This window comes from Oncorhynchus tshawytscha, linkage group LG23 (genome assembly GCF_018296145.1).
Source record: "Oncorhynchus tshawytscha isolate Ot180627B linkage group LG23, Otsh_v2.0, whole genome shotgun sequence".
NCBI lineage: Eukaryota > Metazoa > Chordata > Actinopteri > Salmoniformes > Salmonidae > Oncorhynchus > Oncorhynchus tshawytscha.
Genome location: NC_056451.1, coordinates 14842588 through 14862002, shown reverse-complemented (window position 1 = coordinate 14862002; position 19415 = coordinate 14842588). Strand labels below are relative to the sequence as shown.

Below are 19415 nucleotides of genomic sequence, written 5' to 3'. Positions count from 1 at the left end.
ATCCTTTGTTGATATTTCTTATAATAGGCTGTGTGGAAACGTGTATGCCTATCAAGACACCAAATTGTGTGTATAACATTGTATAGGCTACTGTTTTAATGAACAACAGTCATATGGTTCCTGCACATGATGTCTATATACAGCAGGTCTCTCTTTCTCTCTCTCGTGTTTCTTTATCTGTCTGTCAAGCGCAGGGATCATCATAGCGCATCGTCTGCGCGCAACATATCCACCGCGTTCGTATTCACTCCCACCACGCGACCCACTCCCCACCCCCGCTGCGACGCTCCGCGTCTTCTAAACTAGTGGTTGCGGGAGAGATACGGGTGAAGAGGGGGAGGGGGAGAGAGGCTCGACGTTATCACAATTTCGGGGGCATATTACAGAGACTGAAGTCTGGCTTTTATATCAGAAAAAAAAAAACATATGCCAAATGGATCTGAATTAAACTTGTTTCATCCATGGTAAGGATTTATATTTTCTCTTTATATCGTGTTTGCAGCGCATGGTGATAGAAGGCTACATTTGCATATTGTAGATTACATAAATATTTGTTGCCATTAAATTATTCCTTATGAGTGGTTAATGTCATGGCCAAATGGCTTGACAAAGCAATATCGACATGAACTGAGAACAGTGTTTTGGTATTCCATGTGAAAAAAATAAAACAAGTTGAATTTGATGAAAGACCAACAATAAAAACAATATGCAATTCAACTGAACTTATTCAGATTTTATAATTCCTTGTTTCTTACCATATTTGTGTAAGAGATAAAAGATGCTCTATAGCCTAAAATCCCGCAGACCAACGAACACGATTCGTTTGGCAGTTGTAATCAGATTGGTTGAGCCTTGCTATATGCAAAGACTAATCAATAAACTGCTACAAAAAGCAAATAGATTCAGCTGATTCAGATTTGCTGTCACAATTTTTCCATATTATAAGCACCACATTTCTTGCCTGAGAGGCAACCCCTGGAACCTAAATCATGAACCAATCTGCATTGTCATGAAATTCTGTCACTTGGCTTATTGCGGACCTATAAGATCAGCCGTATGATGGAATGTGGCAAAAAGAGAAGCAGACAGTCAGTTACATTTGATGTGTGTGAGAAAGGCAATACATGCAGGGATGTAACTTAGGTCGTATTTTATTATCTCTGCTGTACTAATGCATAGGCTAGGCTACATTCAGTGTGGAGAAACATGTTTTCTATCAACCGACTGTTGAAACGGATTTTTCTTTTTACTGGCGCAGTTACTGTTTTTGTCCAATAACCTGGAATAGTATAACTTCCCTGCTAGTTTAATATTAGAATAAGTACGTCAGAAAACCAATTTACGTAGTGATTGGTCACCGAAACAGGTTTGAATTAGTTTTTCTTGGAGCCGATATGATAACACTGATGCTGCGTCTCGGTTTCATTCAATATTACCAACACCATCACGAACTTGAATTGAAAGCATGAATTCCTTTACATTGCTTTTCTCAGTTCTCGGGAAGGTTGGCGTCCGGCAGAACGACCGAATCAGCACCATGGATAGCGACCGTAGTTTGGAATGGATTTAAGTTTCTTGCAACATTTCACATAATAGTTTCGCTGAATCTTTTGCTATTAGGCCTGTATGATATTGTAGAATTGTATACATATACACCTGATTAAGTTTCTTGGAAACAATAATATGAAACGCTTGGGAACGATGTTTGCTTGTATTACGAATTTATATTATACACAGAAACTTCCCTTGTAATTCATGTTCCCGAGAATAATCATTATACTTCTGCATTATATGTATATCTTTAAATGTATTTCACATAGTGATATTGATTAATAGCTTATGTACTGTAGCAATTAGATGTATAGCTACTGAACTATGGGTTTTGTAAATGTTACAGAGAGCACTGCAATTACTACTCAGAAACAACAGGTTCACTAAGGGACAAGGGCATAAGACAACTATGACACGTGGATGGCTTCTTACAGGCGTTCTATGGACGAAAGGTTAGTTGTAGGTCACATCCACCCCCACAAACCTGGAATTATGAATAATCTGTCTAGAGGGCCAATGGAGGGCACTGTCAGTGCTATATGCCATCACATCCATCGTTCCAACAGGAAGTGTGGCACACTCTGACATGCACAGCTCACCCGAGATGGGATACCAGGATGGCGGATCAGGGGGTACAACAGGGCCAATTATTGTAATGGGTGTTGGGGTGATGTCAGTTCTTGACATGGTGCAGCTGCACACCAGGGGACAGACATGTCATAGAAGGAATATTCTATTCTACTCTAGAGTACTCAGTCCTGACTGTCTCCGCCATGAGACTGTGTGTCTTCTGAGAGCAGATGGAAATGCATGACTTTAGCTGATAGTGAGTCAGTGAGCTGATAGTGAAGGAAAGAGAGAAAGAGAGCGAGAAAGAGAGAGAAAGAGAGAGAGAGAAAGAGAAAGAGAGGGAAAGAGAGAGTGTGTGAGAAAGAGGTCTGATGATGAACGATAAGCTCTTTGGAATGGGGGTGGGGGTGGGGGGGATTTTAATAATGTTGCCCGCCTACACGTACAAATACACACACACAGATTGATGTACATGTACTCAGACAAGCTTTTACACACTAATAACTAAGACACGTATACAGTGCCTTTGGAAAGTATTCAAACCCCAAGACCTTTTCCACATTTTGTTACGTTACAGCCTTATTCTAAAATGGATGAAAAAAAACATCCTCAGCAATCTACACACAATACCCCATAATGACAAAGCAAAAACAGGTTTTTAGAAACCTGAAATACCTTATTTACATAAGTATTCAGACCCTTTGCTATGAGACTCAAAGTTGAGCTCAGGTGCATCCTGTTTCCATTGATCATCCTTGAGATGTTTCTACAACTTTCTTGGAGTCCACCTGTGGTAAATTCAATTAATTGGCATGATTTGGAAAGGAAAACACCTATCTGTATAAGGTCCCACAGTTGGCAGTGCATGTCAGAGAAGAAACCAAGCCATGAGGTCGAAGGAATTGTGTAGAAAGCTCTGAGACAGGATTGTGTTGAGGCGCAGATCTGGGGAAGGGTACGAAAACATTTTTGCAGCATTGAAGGACCCCAAGAACACAGTGGCCTCCATCATTCTTAACTGGAAGAAGTTTAGAACCACCAAGACTCTTCCCAGAGCTGGCTGCCCGGACAAACTGAGCAATCGGAGGAGAGGGCCTTGGTCAGGGAGGTGACCAAGAACCCGATGGTCACTCTGACAGAGCTCTAGAGTTCCTCTGTGGAGATGGGAGAACCTTCCAGAACCATCTCTGCAGCACTCCACCAATCAGGCCTTCATGGTAGAATGGCCAGACGGAAGCCACTCTTCAGTAAAAGGGACATGACAGCCTGATTGAAGTTTGCCAAAAGGCACCTAAAGATTGTCAGACCATGAGAAACAAGATTTACGGTCTGATGAAACCAAGATTGAGCTATTTGGCCTGAATGCCAAGCGTCACGTCTGGAGGAAACATAGCACCATCCCTACGGTGAAGCATGGTGGTGGCAGCATCATGCTATGGGGATGTTTTTCAGCGGCAGGGACTGGGAGACTAGTCAGGATCGAGGGAAAGATGAATGGAGCAAAGTACAGAGAGAGATCCTTGATGAAAACCTGCTCCAGAGTGCTCAGGACCTCAGACTGGGGCCAAGGTTCACCTTCCAACAGGACAAACACCCTAAGCACACATCCAAGACAACGCAGTAGTGGCTTTGGGACAAGTCTTTGAATGTACTTGAGTGGCCCAGCCAGAGCCTGGACTTCAACCTAATCAAACATCTCTGGAGAGACCTGGAAATAGCTGTGCAGTGACACTCCCCATCCAACCTAACAGAGCTTGAGAGAATCTGCAGAGAAGAATAGAAAAAACTCCCCAAATACAGGTATGCCAAGCTTGTAGCATCATACCCAAGAAGAATCAAGGCTGTAATCACTGCCAAAGGTGATTCAACAAAGTACTGTGTAAAGGGTCTGAATACTTATGTAAATGTGATATTTAATGTTGTATAAATTAGAAAACATTTAAAAAACTGTTTTTGCTTTGTCATTACCAAACAACAGAGATGTTATAAATGGAAAGTCAGGGAGGAAGAGCAATAATGAAGAGACCTGTCGAGAGATGGGGAAAGAAATTGGTATGGAAAAGCACAGACTCTGATATATTAGTAGCCTGAAATATGTTTTAAGAGGGATATCAATAAATAGTTACTGCAGACCTATTGTTGGTACTCAATACAACAACAGTATGAAATAAAAAATAAATCAACTGCTTATCAATTACCTTTTGCTGTTGTGCTGTGCATGAAATATGTTGTTTTTGCCAATAGATTATCAATATTTAACGCGCGAACAATAGGAGGTTTTAGTGGATTAGTGGATGCGCTATCTACCCAGATTAAGACATTACGTCAGTTGAAACTGAAGTGATAGATAGCAGCTAGGATGATAAATGTCATGCTATAGCTGAAACTACCCAGCCAGAAATAGCTTCTACTGCCTCCCTTATCAGAGTGGGAGTGCGAAGTGAGGAGTCTGGTTGGAAAATTGCAGGTGGATCGATGTCAACCCCTCTGTCGCTCCTGTCCTTTCCACAGCCCAGAGCAAGAGGTCAAACTGGGACACTCAGAGGCGGCGACAATCATGACACCACTGTGTGAGTTGGCGTGTGTATGTGTTTGCAGCTGCAGCAGGTTCTACCTGAATATTTTTTTCACAACCAAATCTCTATATTTTATGTAAATGGCATGTTATGGAAGGGTCCATACAATTGTTTTTGTGATTTCACATGTTTTAGGGTAATTTACCCCAAACTGCAAATCACTTCCTCATCCTCGTGTATCTTGGGGGCCCTGAAAAAATGATCAAAACACCCAAATACATCATTTTAGAAACAGCAAAGCTCTCAGTATAGTAATGCAGGTCTTTAGATGTTGTACACTTGAAGTTGTGTCATTCCGAAATGTATCCGCAATGTTATATTCCCTTTTTTGCGACTCAAGCCTTCTCAAGCAGTTCCATTTTCCGTGTAGCCTGCTGCTACAGGTAACTTCCAAAAAAAGGAAATACTGTACTAACATATAGTGTCTTAATTTTTGGGCGACTACCCCATGCTTTCAATATAAATTGTATCCCTCATTTACTCAAGTGTTTACTTTATTTAGGCAATTAGGCCTACCTGTAAAATTGACTTTGGAGATATCGCTCGAGTCGCAACAAAATGGAATATAGCCTAACGTTGAGGATAAATTCGAAATGACACAATTTCATGTGTATGACATCTAAAGACCTGCATTACTAGACTGAGCGCTTTGCAGTTTGATGTATTTGGGTGTTTTTGGAGCCATTCATGTTTTTTTGGGGGGGCCCATCAAGGATGAGGAAGTGATTTACTGTTTGGGTTAAATTACTCTAAAACATATGAAATCACAAAACAAATGTCTGGATCCTTCTGCAATATATCATTTACATCATGTTTTTTGTTGATTTGGTTGTAAATGAAAACTTCTCATTTGACATGCCTAGATAAACACAGTATGACAGGGAAGAAAACATTTGGTGTGAATCATTGAGAGATCTCAGGGAAGGAATCTGTGTCAGGGATTCGTATGCTGCAACTATATTGGATTAGCAGCTCCATGAAGCCCCCTGAGCATCGTCATCTGACTGGAGCAGTGTTGCCAACTCCTCAGTAAGGAAAGTAGCTATTGGCTGTCCTAAAAGTCGCTAAATGACGTCATCACCTAATTTGCATAATTGCCCATGTGCATGTAATTGTGATGGACGCTGTAGGAGAGAGGAATAACGTCGTGGGATAGACAAAAAGGGAGTAAAAAACACCCTAAATATGTTTAGAACTACAAATGAACTTTCTTCTGGACGCGGAAGGGTGAACATCTCCTGCACTGACTGCAGCTGGGAGGGACTGCTGCGCAAGGACTGGGCCCCGCCTGTGAGTGCTTTAGGACGGGGGTGGGGCCCACGGCTCGTTGAGAAGAGTAAGAACGATACGTGCTTTCACGTCAGAGTCTCCAAAAGTCTCCAATAACACCAGAAAAAGTCACTAGATTTGTCGCTAGTCACTTTTTAAAAAATGTGTCGCTAGAGGGCTCTGAATACTCACTAAATATAGCAACAAGGTCGCTAAGTTGGCAACACTGGACTGGAGCACTCACACTGTGCCTGTTTTCCTGGTCCATCTTGGCAGAAATGACTAGTGCCTCTGAGCTGGAGTCCATAGATCTTAGACAAGACAGCTCTCTCTCCCTCGTCTGCTGTGGGAAAAACTCTGCTCAGACCCACACAATACACCTGGGCCCGGTTTACCGACAGCCATGGAATTTAGTTTTACTAGTGTTTTAATGATGCAGCCGAATATGTAACACGCATTTCCCAAAACACCACGCAGAGTGCATCGTTGGAGCATGTGTCGACACTGATAGGATCGAAAGAAAGTGAGCTCTGCTCTCGGGTCAGCTTTCTCTATTAAAATCTCACCTTAATAACATTATAATTATTTCACAATAATGACGACGGATCAGCAACAGTACCTCTACGATTGTATCCCTGAGTTGTCAAGAGTATCCCAGATGTAAATGGAAAAGGCCATGTCTGCTCTGCCTCATCTCCTGTTGTAGTGAATCCATACTGTCAAGGACCAGGAGATACATACTATTTGTCTACCTCTTTTCTTCAGCACTACAGAGATGTTTATGGTCACACATTACTTCTTCAGAGGTGTTTGACAGATAAATCCACTGGAGAAATAATGAGTAGAGCCGCAGGCTGCATTCAGATGTAGGATCTTAATTTGCCAAGGCAGCAGGTACTCTTCCGGGAGTCCAATCACAATTACATAACACAACACATTATTACACACTACTCTACCATAACATATCTACAATACGACCGTTAGGTATTACAGAGGGTAATGCGTACGTACATCACTGGGGGCAAGCATCCTGCCATCCAGGACCTCTATACCAGGCGGTGTCAGAGAAAGGCCCTAAAAATTGTCAGACTCCAGCCACCCCAGTCATGAACTGTTCTCTCAGCTACCGCACGGCAAGCGGTACCGGAGTGACAAATCTAGGTCCAAAAGGCTTCTTAACAGCTTCTACCCCCAAGCCATAAGACTCCTGAACAGCTAATCAAATGGCTACCCAGACTATTTGCATTGTCCACCTCCCCAACCCCTCTTTTATGCTGCTGCTACTATCTGTTTATTATCTATCCATAGTCACTTTAACTCTATCTACATGTACATATTACCTCAATTACTTCGACTAACCTGTTGCCCCCACACATTGACTCTGTACCGGTACCCCCTGTACAGTGGGGCAAAAAGGTATTTAGTCAGCCACAATTGTGCAAGTTCTCCCACTTAAAAAGATGAGAGAGGCCTGTAATTTTCCATCATAGGTACACTTCAACTATGACAGACAAAATGAGAAAGAAAATTCCAGAAAATCATATTGTAGGATTTTTAATGAATTTATTTGCAAATTATGGTGGAAAATAAGTATTTGGTCAAGAACAAAAGTTTATTTCAATACTTTGTTATATACCCTTTGTTGGCAATGACAGAGGTCAAACATTTTCTGTAAGTCTTCACAAGGTTTTCACACACTGTTGCTGGTATTTTGGCCCATTCCTCCATGCAGATCTCCTCTAGAGCAGTGATGTTTTGGGGCTGTTGCTGGGCAACACGGACTTTCAACTCCCTCCAAAGATTTTCTATGGGGTTGAGATCTGGAGACTGGCTAGGCCACTCCAGGACCTTGAAATGCTTCTTACGAAGCCACTCCTTCGTTGCCGGGGCGGTGTGTTTGGGATCATTGTCATGCTGAAAGACCCAGCCACGTTTCATCTTCAATGCCCTTGCTGATGGAAGGAGGTTTTCACTCAAAATCTCACGATACATGGCCCCATTCATTCTTTCCTTTACACGGATCAGTCGTCCTGGTCCCTTTGCAGAAAAATAGCCCCAAAGCATGATGTTTCCACCCCCATGCTTCACAGTGGGTATGGTGTTCTTTGGATGCATCTCGGCATTCTTTGTCCTCCAAACACGACGAGTTGAATTTTTACCAAAAAGTTATATTTTGGTTTCATCTGACCATATGACATTCTCTCAATCTTCTTCTGGATCATCCAAATGCTCTCTAGCAAACTTCAGACGGGCCTGGACATGTACTGGCTTAAGCAGGGGGACACGTCTGGCACTGCAGGATTTGAGTCCCTGGCAGCATAGTGTGTTACTGATGGTAGGCTTTGTTACTTTGGTCCCAGCTCTCTGCAGGTCATTCACTAGGTCCCCCCATGTGCTTCTGGGATTTTTGCTCACCTTTCTTGTGATCATTTTGACCCCACAGGGTGAGATCTTGCGTGGAGCCCCAGATCAGGGGGAGATTATCAGTGGTCTTGTATGTCTTCAATTTCCTAATAATTGCTCCCACAGTTGATTACTTCAAACCAAGCTGCTTACCTATTGCAGATTCAGTCTTCCCAGCCTGGTGCAGGTCTACAATTTTGTTTCTGGTGTCCTTTGACAGCTCTTTGGTCTTGGCCATAGTGGAGTTTGGAGTGTGACTGTTTGAGGTTGTGGACAGGTGTCTTTTATACTGATAACAAGTTCAAACAGGTGCCATTAATACAGGTAACGAGTGGAGGACAGAGGAGCCTCTTAAAGAAGAAGTTACAGGTCTGTGAGAGCCAGAAATCTTGCTTGTTTGTAGGTGACCAAATACTTATTTTCCACCATAATTTGCAAATAAATTCATTAAAAATCCTACAATGTTATTTTCTGGATTTTTTTTTCTTCTCATTTTGTCTGTCATAGTTGAAGTGTACCTATGATGAAAATGACAGGCCTCTCTCATCTTTTTAAGTGGGAGAACTTGCACAATTGGTGGCTGACTAAATACTTTTTTGCCCCACTGTATATAGCCTCGCTACTGTTATTTTACTGCTGCTCTTTAATTATTTGTTATTTTTATTTTTTACTTAACACTTGTTTTTCTTAAAACTGCATTGTTGGTTAAGGGCTTGTAAGTAAGCATTTCACTGTAAGGTCTACTACACCTGTTGTATTCGGCGCATGTGACAGATAACATATGATTTGATTTAATAATACAGCAAAATAACAATATTAAAATGTATGTGTGTGTAGAGTGCGTGTGTTAGCATGTGTTTGTGAATGCTGTGTGTTTGCCTGCACAGTCCAAACTGTTCCATAAAGTGTAGTTTTATCAGTTTTATCAGTTTTCTAAATCAGATTGTACTACTTGACTGAGTTACATGATGTGGAATAGAGTTCCATGTAGAAATTGCTCTATGTAGTACTGTGCATTTCCCGTGTTCTATTCTGGACTTGGGGACAGTGAAGAGACCTCTGGTGGCATGTCTTGTGCGGTATGCATAGGTGTCTGAGCTGTGCGCTAGTTGCTTAAACAGACAGCTCGGTGATTTCAACATGTCAATATCTCTCACAAAGACATGCTGGCCCTCCGTGTACCTCTAAGGGCCAGCCTTGCTGCTCTGTTCTGGGCCAATTGTAATTTGCCCATGTGTCTCTTTGTGGCACTTGACCATATGACAGGACAGTGGTCCAGGTGCGACAAAACTAGGGACTATAGTAGTTGTTTTGTTGATAGCGATGTCAAGAAAGCATAGTAGTGCTTTATTATGGACAGATCTCTCCCCATCTTAGCTACCGTTACATCAATATGTTTTGACCATGACAGTTTACAATCCATGGTTACACCAAGCAGTTTAGTCTCCTTAATTTGCTCAATTTCCACATGATTCATTACAAGATTTAGTTGAGGTTTAGGATTTAGTGAATGATTTGTCCTAAATACAGTGCTTTTAGTTTTTGAAATATTTAGGACCAGCTTATTTCTTGACAGCCATTCTGAAACTGACTGCAGCTCTTTGTTAAGCTTTGCAGTGATTACACTTGCTGTGGTAGCTGACATGTGCAGTGTTGAGTCATCAGCATACATGGACACACAGGATTTACTCAGTGCCAGTGGCAGGTCATTGGTAAAGATTTTAAAAAGTAGGTGCCTAGACAGCTGCACTGGGGAATGCCTGACTCTACCTGGATTATGTTGGAAATGCTTCCATTGAAGAACACCCTCTGTGTTCTGTTAGACAGGTAAGTCTTGATCCACAATATAGCAGGGGATGTAAAGCCAAAACATATACATTTTTCCAGCAGCAGATTCTTATTAACAATTCTTCTCAGTCAATCATCAGTCATTTGTGTAAGTGCCGTCTGTACATGTTGAATGCCCTTCCCTGTAAGCGTGCTTCAAGTCTGTAGTTAATTTGTTTACTGTGAAATAGCATTGTATCTGGTCAAACACATTTTTTTACTAAGGGTTGTTAACAGGCTTACGCTGGATGGCTGTTTGAGCCAGTAAAGGGTGCTTTGCTATTCTTGGGTAGCGAAATTACTTTTGCTTCCCTCCAGGCCTGCAGGCTTAGATTGAATAGATGGCAGATAGGAGTGGCAATATAGTCACTATCATCCTCAGTAATTTTCCATCCAAGTTTTCAGACCCAGGGTGCTTGTCATTGTTGATAGAAAGCAACATTTATTTCACCTCTTCCACACTCACTTTACAGAATTCAAAATTATAATACTTGCCTTTTATCATTTGGTCAGTTATGTATGGAGGTGTAGGTTCATAATAATATGTTGTTATGTCATTTCTGAATTTTCAATGAAAAAATCTTTGAAGTAGTTGGCAATATCAATGGGTTTTTTGATGAATGAGCCATCTGATTCAATGAATGATGGAGCTGAGTTTGCCTTTTTGCCCCACATTTAATTTAAGGTGCTTTTTAGTATCATTCTTTAAATAATTTATTTTTGTTTCATAGTAATTTCTTCTTCTTTGTGTTAAGTTTAGTCACGTGATTTCCCAATTTACAGTACGATTGCCACTCGGCTGTGCAACCAGACATTTTGCCATTCCTTTTGCCTCATCCCCCCCAACCACAATTCCTCATCAATCCACAGGTATTTAGTAGTTTTTACAATAATTTTCTTAATGAGTGCTTGCTTATTAGTAAATGGAATAAGCAATTTCGTAAATGATTTAAGTGCTTGCGTGAGGATGTTCCTCATTACACATTGCCACATTTTCAACATAGGAATCATTGCAAAACCTCTTGTATGATCACTTATACACTATTTTAGGTCATCTTTGAAACTTTGTTTTTCCTAGATATGGCTATTATATTATGATCATTACATCCGATGGGTGTGGATACTGCTTTTGAGCATATTTCTGCAGCATTAGATGTGATCAATACAAGTGGATGATTTAGTTCCTGTTCTGTTTGTGAATACTCTGGTAGGTTGACTGATAACCTGAACCAGGTTGCAGGCACTGGTTACAGTTTGAAGCATTTTCTTGAGTGGACAGCTTGACGAAAGCCACTCAATATTTAGGTTACTCAGAAAATATGCAAACTTGTAATGTATTTGAGTTTTAAAAAGGCTTCTAACGTTTGTAATTTCCACTTTGACATTTCAATTGAAATGATTGATTTGCCTTAATGAAAAATGTAACAACCCCCACAAATTATAATCTGCATAATAATGAAAATTTCCTATTGCTGCAGGATTATTTTACTGCGGTAGCAAACTGGCTCAAATTAAGATCCTACATCTGTATGTATACAGTAGTATCAAATCAAATCACATCTTACTCGTCACATGCTTTGTAAACAACAGGTGTGGACTGACAGTAAAATACTTACTTATGGGCTCTTCCCAACAAAGCAGAGAGAAAGAAAATAGCTAAATACTAGAAAACTAAAACATGTAATAATAAAAGTAATAATATATACACAATGAGTAATAATAACTTGGCTGTACAAGGACTACCAGTACCAGTTGATGTGCAGGGGTACAAGGGAAGAGGTAGATATGTACATATAACGAAGAATAAAGTGACAGATATTAAACAGCAGCAGCAGCGTATGTGATGGACTAACTATTTATCAGTATTGTGGCTTGGGGGTAGAAGCTGTTCAGGGTCCTGTACAGGTTCCAGCATCGGTACCGCTTACCATGCGGTAGCCGAGAGAACAGTCTATGACCTGGGTGGCTGGAGTCTTCAACAATTTATTGATGTATTTATTTAATATTGTAGGGGAACAATATGTAGAGAAAGGAGAGTCTCTCTCTCTGTAATTCTGAAACGCTAATAATCTATAATGGTGGTTAATCCAGTAACTGTAATAATACTTTACTACATTGTTTCAAAGGCATCAATCCACTTTGATGCAGTTCATTGTGGATCGTCAAGTTGCCTTCCGCCCCAGTCGACAGATTGGGTCTTTAGCATGGGCAGACCAGTGTCAGACCCACAGATACGCACGCACGCACGCACGCACGCATGCACGCACGCACGCACGCACGCACGCACACGCACACACACACACACACACAGTGCTGTAGGTGGCAGCCTCGTAGCCACATTCTCAGGATAGAGAGCCTCTCCCTCAGCCCATCTCAACTCAGCACCTGTCAACTGCTTCCCACTCCACCCACGGAGTCCCCTGGCAGCGAGCCAGTAATGACAAAGTAACAACTGTTATTAAACTGCCATTGATTCCCAACAGAATTATTTAGGCAAATAGGCCATAATAAAAAGGGGTGGATGGATTAAATGTAATTGAGTGTATTGATCACAGTCTGAATGAAAGAAAAACCAAGCCCTAGCCATTGTAAGGAATTACTCCGACTCACTCAAATTAAACTGTGTTTGTAAATGCTGCACTGTTAAAATGAAGTGCTTTGTAACACCAAAACTAGTGGCAACTGAGCTGCCACCAATTTGAAGGAGACGACTTGCAGGAGGTTTGAACAATTCAGAGATATTGAAACACATCATCCTGAGATGTTCTGAAACATTACATGGTGTGTTGTAACATTACTTAATCAAGTGTTGTGCAACAACTTGCCAGGGACTGGGAGCCCTAACAGAAAAGATTGAAAACACTATTTTGTTGTTTCGAGTCCTGTTTAGTGCAGAATTAGATACCTTCTCATTTGGTGGCGTTTCCTCTCTCTAAAACAATGTGTCAAACACATTCTGTGTATTAAAACACCCTTTCAAACACCTGATCTCAGCTTAGGTGCATTACTTTTCATGGTTTCATTACACAATCATGGTGTTTTGAGACATTCGATTTTTACAGTGAGTATTATAATATGCTTAGGGATGGTTAGTTAGACGTCTCAATATGTGTTTCAACTCAGCCAAGGAAAGACTCTGGCCTATAATATTGTTGTAACAGAAGTCACGAGTCTCTCAACCTATTTCATGTGAGGTTGTTGGATATATTGCTACACTCAGGGGGAATGAAGAACAAATAATATCTTCCCTCTTCATTCTGGCTTCCCAACCCCCTTCCCCACAACCACCACTAACTACTTTTCTATTATACCCAGATGATTACACTCTGTGTTTCGGTTTGTATAGCCACTGTCTGTCCCTGTGCTCGTTGTTCACCTGGGTTATGAAATAGAGTTGTTTATTAACATGAACAGGGCACATTGAATCACCTTAGCATAGAACTAAATATCCCAGTTGACATACGTGGGAAGCTCATTCATTGCTAGACAGCTGTTTATTTCTCTCTGCACAAGATGCATCTCCTTCTCTCCATCCAAATAGATCACTAGATCCCAAATGGTGGGTCGGGACCCACTGGTGAGCCACAGGCAACCAGTCCCTCCTCCTCTTGGGTCGCGGTGAAAGTTGTGGCTGGATTTTTTTGTCGTTGTCTATTTGGTGGATAATAATCAATCGTTTGAGATCATTGAAATAGATTACTTAGAGGAAGGTTTGGTAGAATGAATATTCCAAGAACGTCATTATGTTGATTTTCAGTCACAGAAAAAAATATTATAATAATTAAATCAGTATTAGGAGTCATTTAAAAGTTTAGACAAGTCAATTCACCGTATATCCTGTTGGATAACAGATTATTATTTTTTGAGTAATTTGAGTCATTTTGAGTCATTGCCTCATCTTTCTGTATCTCACACTTGCAGATAATCTCACTTTCAAGCACCAAATTATTAATTATTCACTGTTTTACATATTACCATGTTACTGCAGCGGGAAGTTGCTCTTTTGCTGATGGGACGGCAAACAGTCCAAGTCATGCATAGTTAATTCTCTGCAAAGTCTAACTTTATTCAACTCTGCATAGTTATAGTTTAAGAATACCAGGAAAGTTAGTAAAATAAGTCAATCTTAGCATAGTGCGGTCAAGGATCAATATCATGCATTCAGCAATCATGGCAGAGAAAAAACGCTTTCCCTTTGAAAAAGATTGTCTAAAATGTTTTTGTTACACCAGATGGGTGCTGCATCTTGTTGTCATTTCACCTCATGAGATGGCTATCCAGACACTCCCTGTCTTGCTCTTACAGACACACTTCATATCAAAGGCTTCAATTGCAGTCACTCTGAGATGGCATTGGTAATGCAGTATAACTGTTTTACTGCTGCATACTAGACATTAGATATATGCATAGACCAACCAAACTAACCATCTTAACCACCTTTTAGCACTGCCTGTCTGTACTTGTACGTTTAGAATTCTGACATCACTTTGTTTTTCATCACAGGTTCACCAGCTTCCTCTTGAAGATGGCCAGTCAGCGCTAAGCTAACTAGCTGGGTGTAGCAGATTTGACTGGAAGAAGAGGTGCCAAAGGTACCATGGGAGATGGAGGAGCCCTCCATACGGAGGGGAACGCCCTCCTCAAAGCCGTCTTCCAGGGCAAGCTGCGACTGACCCGGCTCCTCCTGGAAGGGGGTGCCTACATCAACGAAGGCAACGAGCGGGGTGAGACCCCCATCTCTGCTGCCTGCCTGGCTGGCTACGAGGACCCCCAGAGCCGCCAGAGGATGGTGCGCTACCTCCTGGAGAAAGGAGCCGATCCCAACATCCCAGACAAGTCTGGGCGGACATCCCTGATGCATGCCTGTGTCGAGCAGGCGGGCAAAGAGGTGGTGTCCTTGCTCCTAGAGAATGGAGCTGACCCCAGCCTCAAGGACTACACAGGCTCCTCCGCCCTGGTCCATGCCATCAACAGAGGTGACAGAGACACCCTCCAGGTCCTGCTGGACGCCTGCAAGGCCAAGGGCAAGGAGGTAATCATCATCACCACCGACACGTCACCCTCGGGCACCAAGAAGACCAAGCAGTATCTCAACTCCCCCCCATCACCAGGGGTGGTGGACAAGCTCTCGCCCGTGGCCTGCATGTCGCCCTCAGAGGTGGCGATCCAGACCTCCAATTCCCCAGCAGCAGAGAAGGTTGAGGAGGAGGACAGTATCTTCAGCTTTGCGCTGACATCAGCCTTACCCCTACCCTCCACTAGAACCCTAGGGGAGAAAAGGCCGCCTCCCCGCAAACTCCTGAAGAGGCTCAACTCTGAGCCTTGGGGGCTGGTAGCACCCTCAGTGCTCAGCAGGGTCCCACAGGAGAGGGTTGATGGTGGACTGGAGGAGGAAGGTGGAGGTAGGATCATCACTGAGATGAATGGTCTGTCAATCTCGGGTCCTGGCAGGCCTCTCCTGTCTCGTCGGCACAGCATCGAAACACATGACCCCTGCTCACCCAAACTCATTGACCGATCCTGCTCAGAGGACTGCGCAGCCCTTTGTAGCTCCTCCTGGGCCGACAAGGTCCAACAGCATCAGATCCTGTACCGCAGGAACACCGCGCCGGAGTCTCAGGAAAATGCAGGCGGACCAGGGGGGGTGGCTTCACGCACCCTGACTCACCCCAAACTTACACGTATGGAGCACTATGAGTCAGACACACACCTGTGTCCTGAGTCCATCCCTGGATCTCCAGACTCAGGGCGCGTGTCGGTGGAGCGGAGGAAGTACAACGCCTCGCCCCTCTCTCTTCTCACCACCTCCTCCCGGGAGTCCCTTGAGAGCATCCCCAATTCTGTCTCCCCCATCACCATGCGCAGACGGCCCCCAGGCCTCCTGGAGCGCAGAGGCTCAGGCACCCTCCTCTTGGACCACATCTCCCACACCCGCCCTGGGTTCTTGCCCCCACTCAATGTCAACCCCCACCGGCCCATCCCAGACATCCGGGCCAATGGCAAGCCCACTTCCCCCATCCACTCTGGTCCCAAGATCCTGGTTCCAGTTGCCCCTGCCTCACCCAAGAGAGGCCCAGACTTCAAGATGAAGAAGAAACTGATGAGGAGGCACTCCATGCAGACGGACCAGATGAAGCAGCTCTCCACCTTCCAGGAGATCCTGTCAGAGAAGGTCATTGAGTCCAACGGGGACTGAGACTTATAAGGACATGTGAGGGTACAGTGGTGGATCAATTAGTCTATCTAATTAGTCCATCATTATCCTCAACCAGTGCTTAAACCAGGACTACTAACGTGAATTTGGCTCATTCCGAGTGAGACCTCAGTCCCATCCTTGTTCTGTGTCAAGTGCAGATGGTTATTTTTATTTTTAGGTGACCTATTTTAATTTGTTGTGTTTCCTTTCTGTGCTGTCACAGAAAGCTGGTTGATTGAGTAATACGGTATACAGCAGATGTTCTTTTCATTTCTCCTCAAATTATTTATTAATATACCATTTGCAGTCAACAGAAATAGAGACGTATTTCTGTGTTTTTAGATGTTTACACACTGCAAAATGTGCGCCAATGTCATGCCTATTGTTCCGTGTGCTGAATACATTTTCTTCCCTTCTGAAATCAGTCACCCTATCTATCTATGACACTTTAAGTCGAAAGAAAAAAAATCAACAGTAGAGATGCTAGCAACAGCTTACCTTGTCATTCTGAATGCCCTGTCTTCCCGATTTTAAATTCTTGCGTTAGCTGCTTTAAAACGTCAAACTTCAATCCTAAAATGCTCTCATGTTGATGGGTTTGTTTGGGGGAGAATAATGCTGCATTCCATTAAATAGTTTTCAAGTCATATTGCCTGAAGATTTCACTGTCATTGTATTGTTGCTGTTATCTACTTTCACTGTATTTATTTGCCTTTACTTTTTAATCACTTGAGATTTTGTGTTTTAGAGAGCTATTTAGCTATATGGTCTAACCACATGCCTGACTTACCCTGACAACTACAGTGGGATCAACATGTGGGACTCTTTATGAGTATCACACTGTAATAATGTTATTATCAATTGATTACATTTTTTTTTTAAAGAAAGTCAATTGAGGTGCAATTCATTTCATACAAAATTCCAAAGAAATCCCATGAAAGCATGTTTGTTTACATTGGAGTGTGTGAATACTGTTAGATGGCTTTTAGAAGAATTAACCTCAAATAATTGCACATTGATGCTGTGCCTTTCCATATGGAAAGAGCTCCTAGCACATATTAACTGTAAATAATGTAAAGATAAGACAAACCTAATTTGCTTATGAAATATGTCCATGTGCAATATGCTGTACTGTAATGTCAATGGATTTACTTCATCTATGGTGGATGTGAAGTTGTCTTTACAAATTGTACATTAAAAGCAATCTGAAGCACTTCTTAACATTTACTGTACACAGATTTGCCGAAAGGGAGAGTTTTAGGCTCACATAACTAACATTTACAGTTACTTACACATTTAGATTGTCACTTTTAAATATTTCCCATTTGTATAGTGAGATTTAAGAGAAAAAAAGTTCAATGTTTACCAAGCTTACAATGTGACCGCTTGTCCCGCTTCCATTTGAAATATTTCTGTCTTTAATGAAATAATGTTTATGTGCTACAAGGTTTAATATTGACCTCCTGTCGATTGAACTGTAATGTAGGTTACTTGAAGTTTAAGAGAAATACAAACAAAAAAGACATATTTTTGTATGCCTGTTAGGAAATAGAAAAGTAAATTCTAATATGTAATCTATTTTCACGTTTGAACTTGATTGTAATTTGATTGTGAAATAAACATTTGTTAAATGTTCGTAAGTGAATTATAACAACCTTTAGTTGTCATGTGTCTTTAATATGAGATTTATCATGTCAATTTGACTTAAGAAGTGTAATCATAAAATTGATAATACTGTACTTTCAGTATCAAGAATCAACCAATCTCCATTCATTTGGATATTTGTTCCAAAAAAATGATGTGCTTCATTTTCTGTGATGGCAAGAATCACAGGGTGCAGAACACTTTCCATACTAGTCGTAGGTATTGGGTATTCAGTACAGGTTCCATACTAGTCGTAGGTATTGGGTATTCAGTACAGGTTCCATACTAGTCGTAGGTATTGGGTATTCATTACAGGTTCCATACTAGTCGTAGGTATTGGGTATTCAGTACAGGTTCCATACTAGTCGTAGGTATTGGGTATTCAGTACAGGTTCCATACTAGTCGTAGGTATTGGGTATTCAGTACAGGTTCCATACTAGTCGTAGGTATTGGGTATTCATTACAGGTTCCATACTAGTCGTAGGTATTGGGTATTCATTACAGGTTCCATACTAGTCGTAGGTATTGGGTATTCAGTACAGGTTCCATACTAGTCGTAGGTATTGGGTATTCAGTACAGGTTCCATACTAGTCGTAGGTATTGGGTATTCAGTACAGGTTCCATACTAGTCGTAGGTATTGGGTATTCAGTACAGGTTCCATACTAGTCGTAGGTATTGGGTATTCATTACAGGTTCCATACTAGTCGTAGGTATTGGGTATTCATTACAGGTTCCATACTAGTCGTAGGTATTGGGTATTCAGTACAGGTTCCATACTATTAGGTATTGGGTATTCAGTACAGGTTCCATACTAGTCGTAGGTATTGGGTATTCAGTACAGGTTCCATACTAGTCGTAGGTATTGGGTATTCAGTACAGGTTCCATACTAGTCGTAGGTATTGGGTATTCAGTACAGGTTCCATACTAGTCGTAGGTATTGGGTATTCAGTACACGTTCCATACTAGTCGTAGGTATTGGGTATTCAGTACAGGTTCCATACTAGTCGTAGGTATTGGGTATTCAGTACAGGTTCCATACTAGTCGTAGGTATTGGGTATTCAGTACAGGTTCCATACTAGTCGTAGGTATTGGGTATTCAGTACAGGTTTGAGACTATTGTCCAGCATGAATGACAAAATCATCTCTTAATTGAGCAAAATATCCACCACGACCAATATTGATTAGAAGCCTGCCTGACTCTGCTGCACATGGCGGGAAGTATTTATTTTAGCCAGAAGTGACATCCACACATTCATCTGTTAAACAAGATGCACTCCAGCACAGGTGGAAGATGGCAAAGGCCTGGAGGAGGGACTTTATAGATTGCGTCATCATAGGCTAAGCGTGAGACAACATACACTAACACTGCAATGG

The 19415-nt window shown here is 41.9% G+C and overlaps 1 protein-coding gene across 1 annotated transcript; it reads left to right on the top strand.

The window, feature by feature from the left end:
• The first annotated feature begins 287 nt into the window (after positions 1–287).
• On the top strand, positions 288–18037 carry LOC112222614 (ankyrin repeat domain-containing protein 34A-like). The gene is made up of 2 exons (XM_024385345.2): positions 288–464; positions 14700–18037. The coding sequence occupies exon 2, from the start codon at positions 14794–14796 to the stop codon at positions 16390–16392; it is 1599 nt and encodes a 532-aa protein (XP_024241113.1). The 5' UTR covers positions 288–464; positions 14700–14793; the 3' UTR covers positions 16393–18037.
• Positions 18038–19415: the final 1378 nt, after the last annotated feature.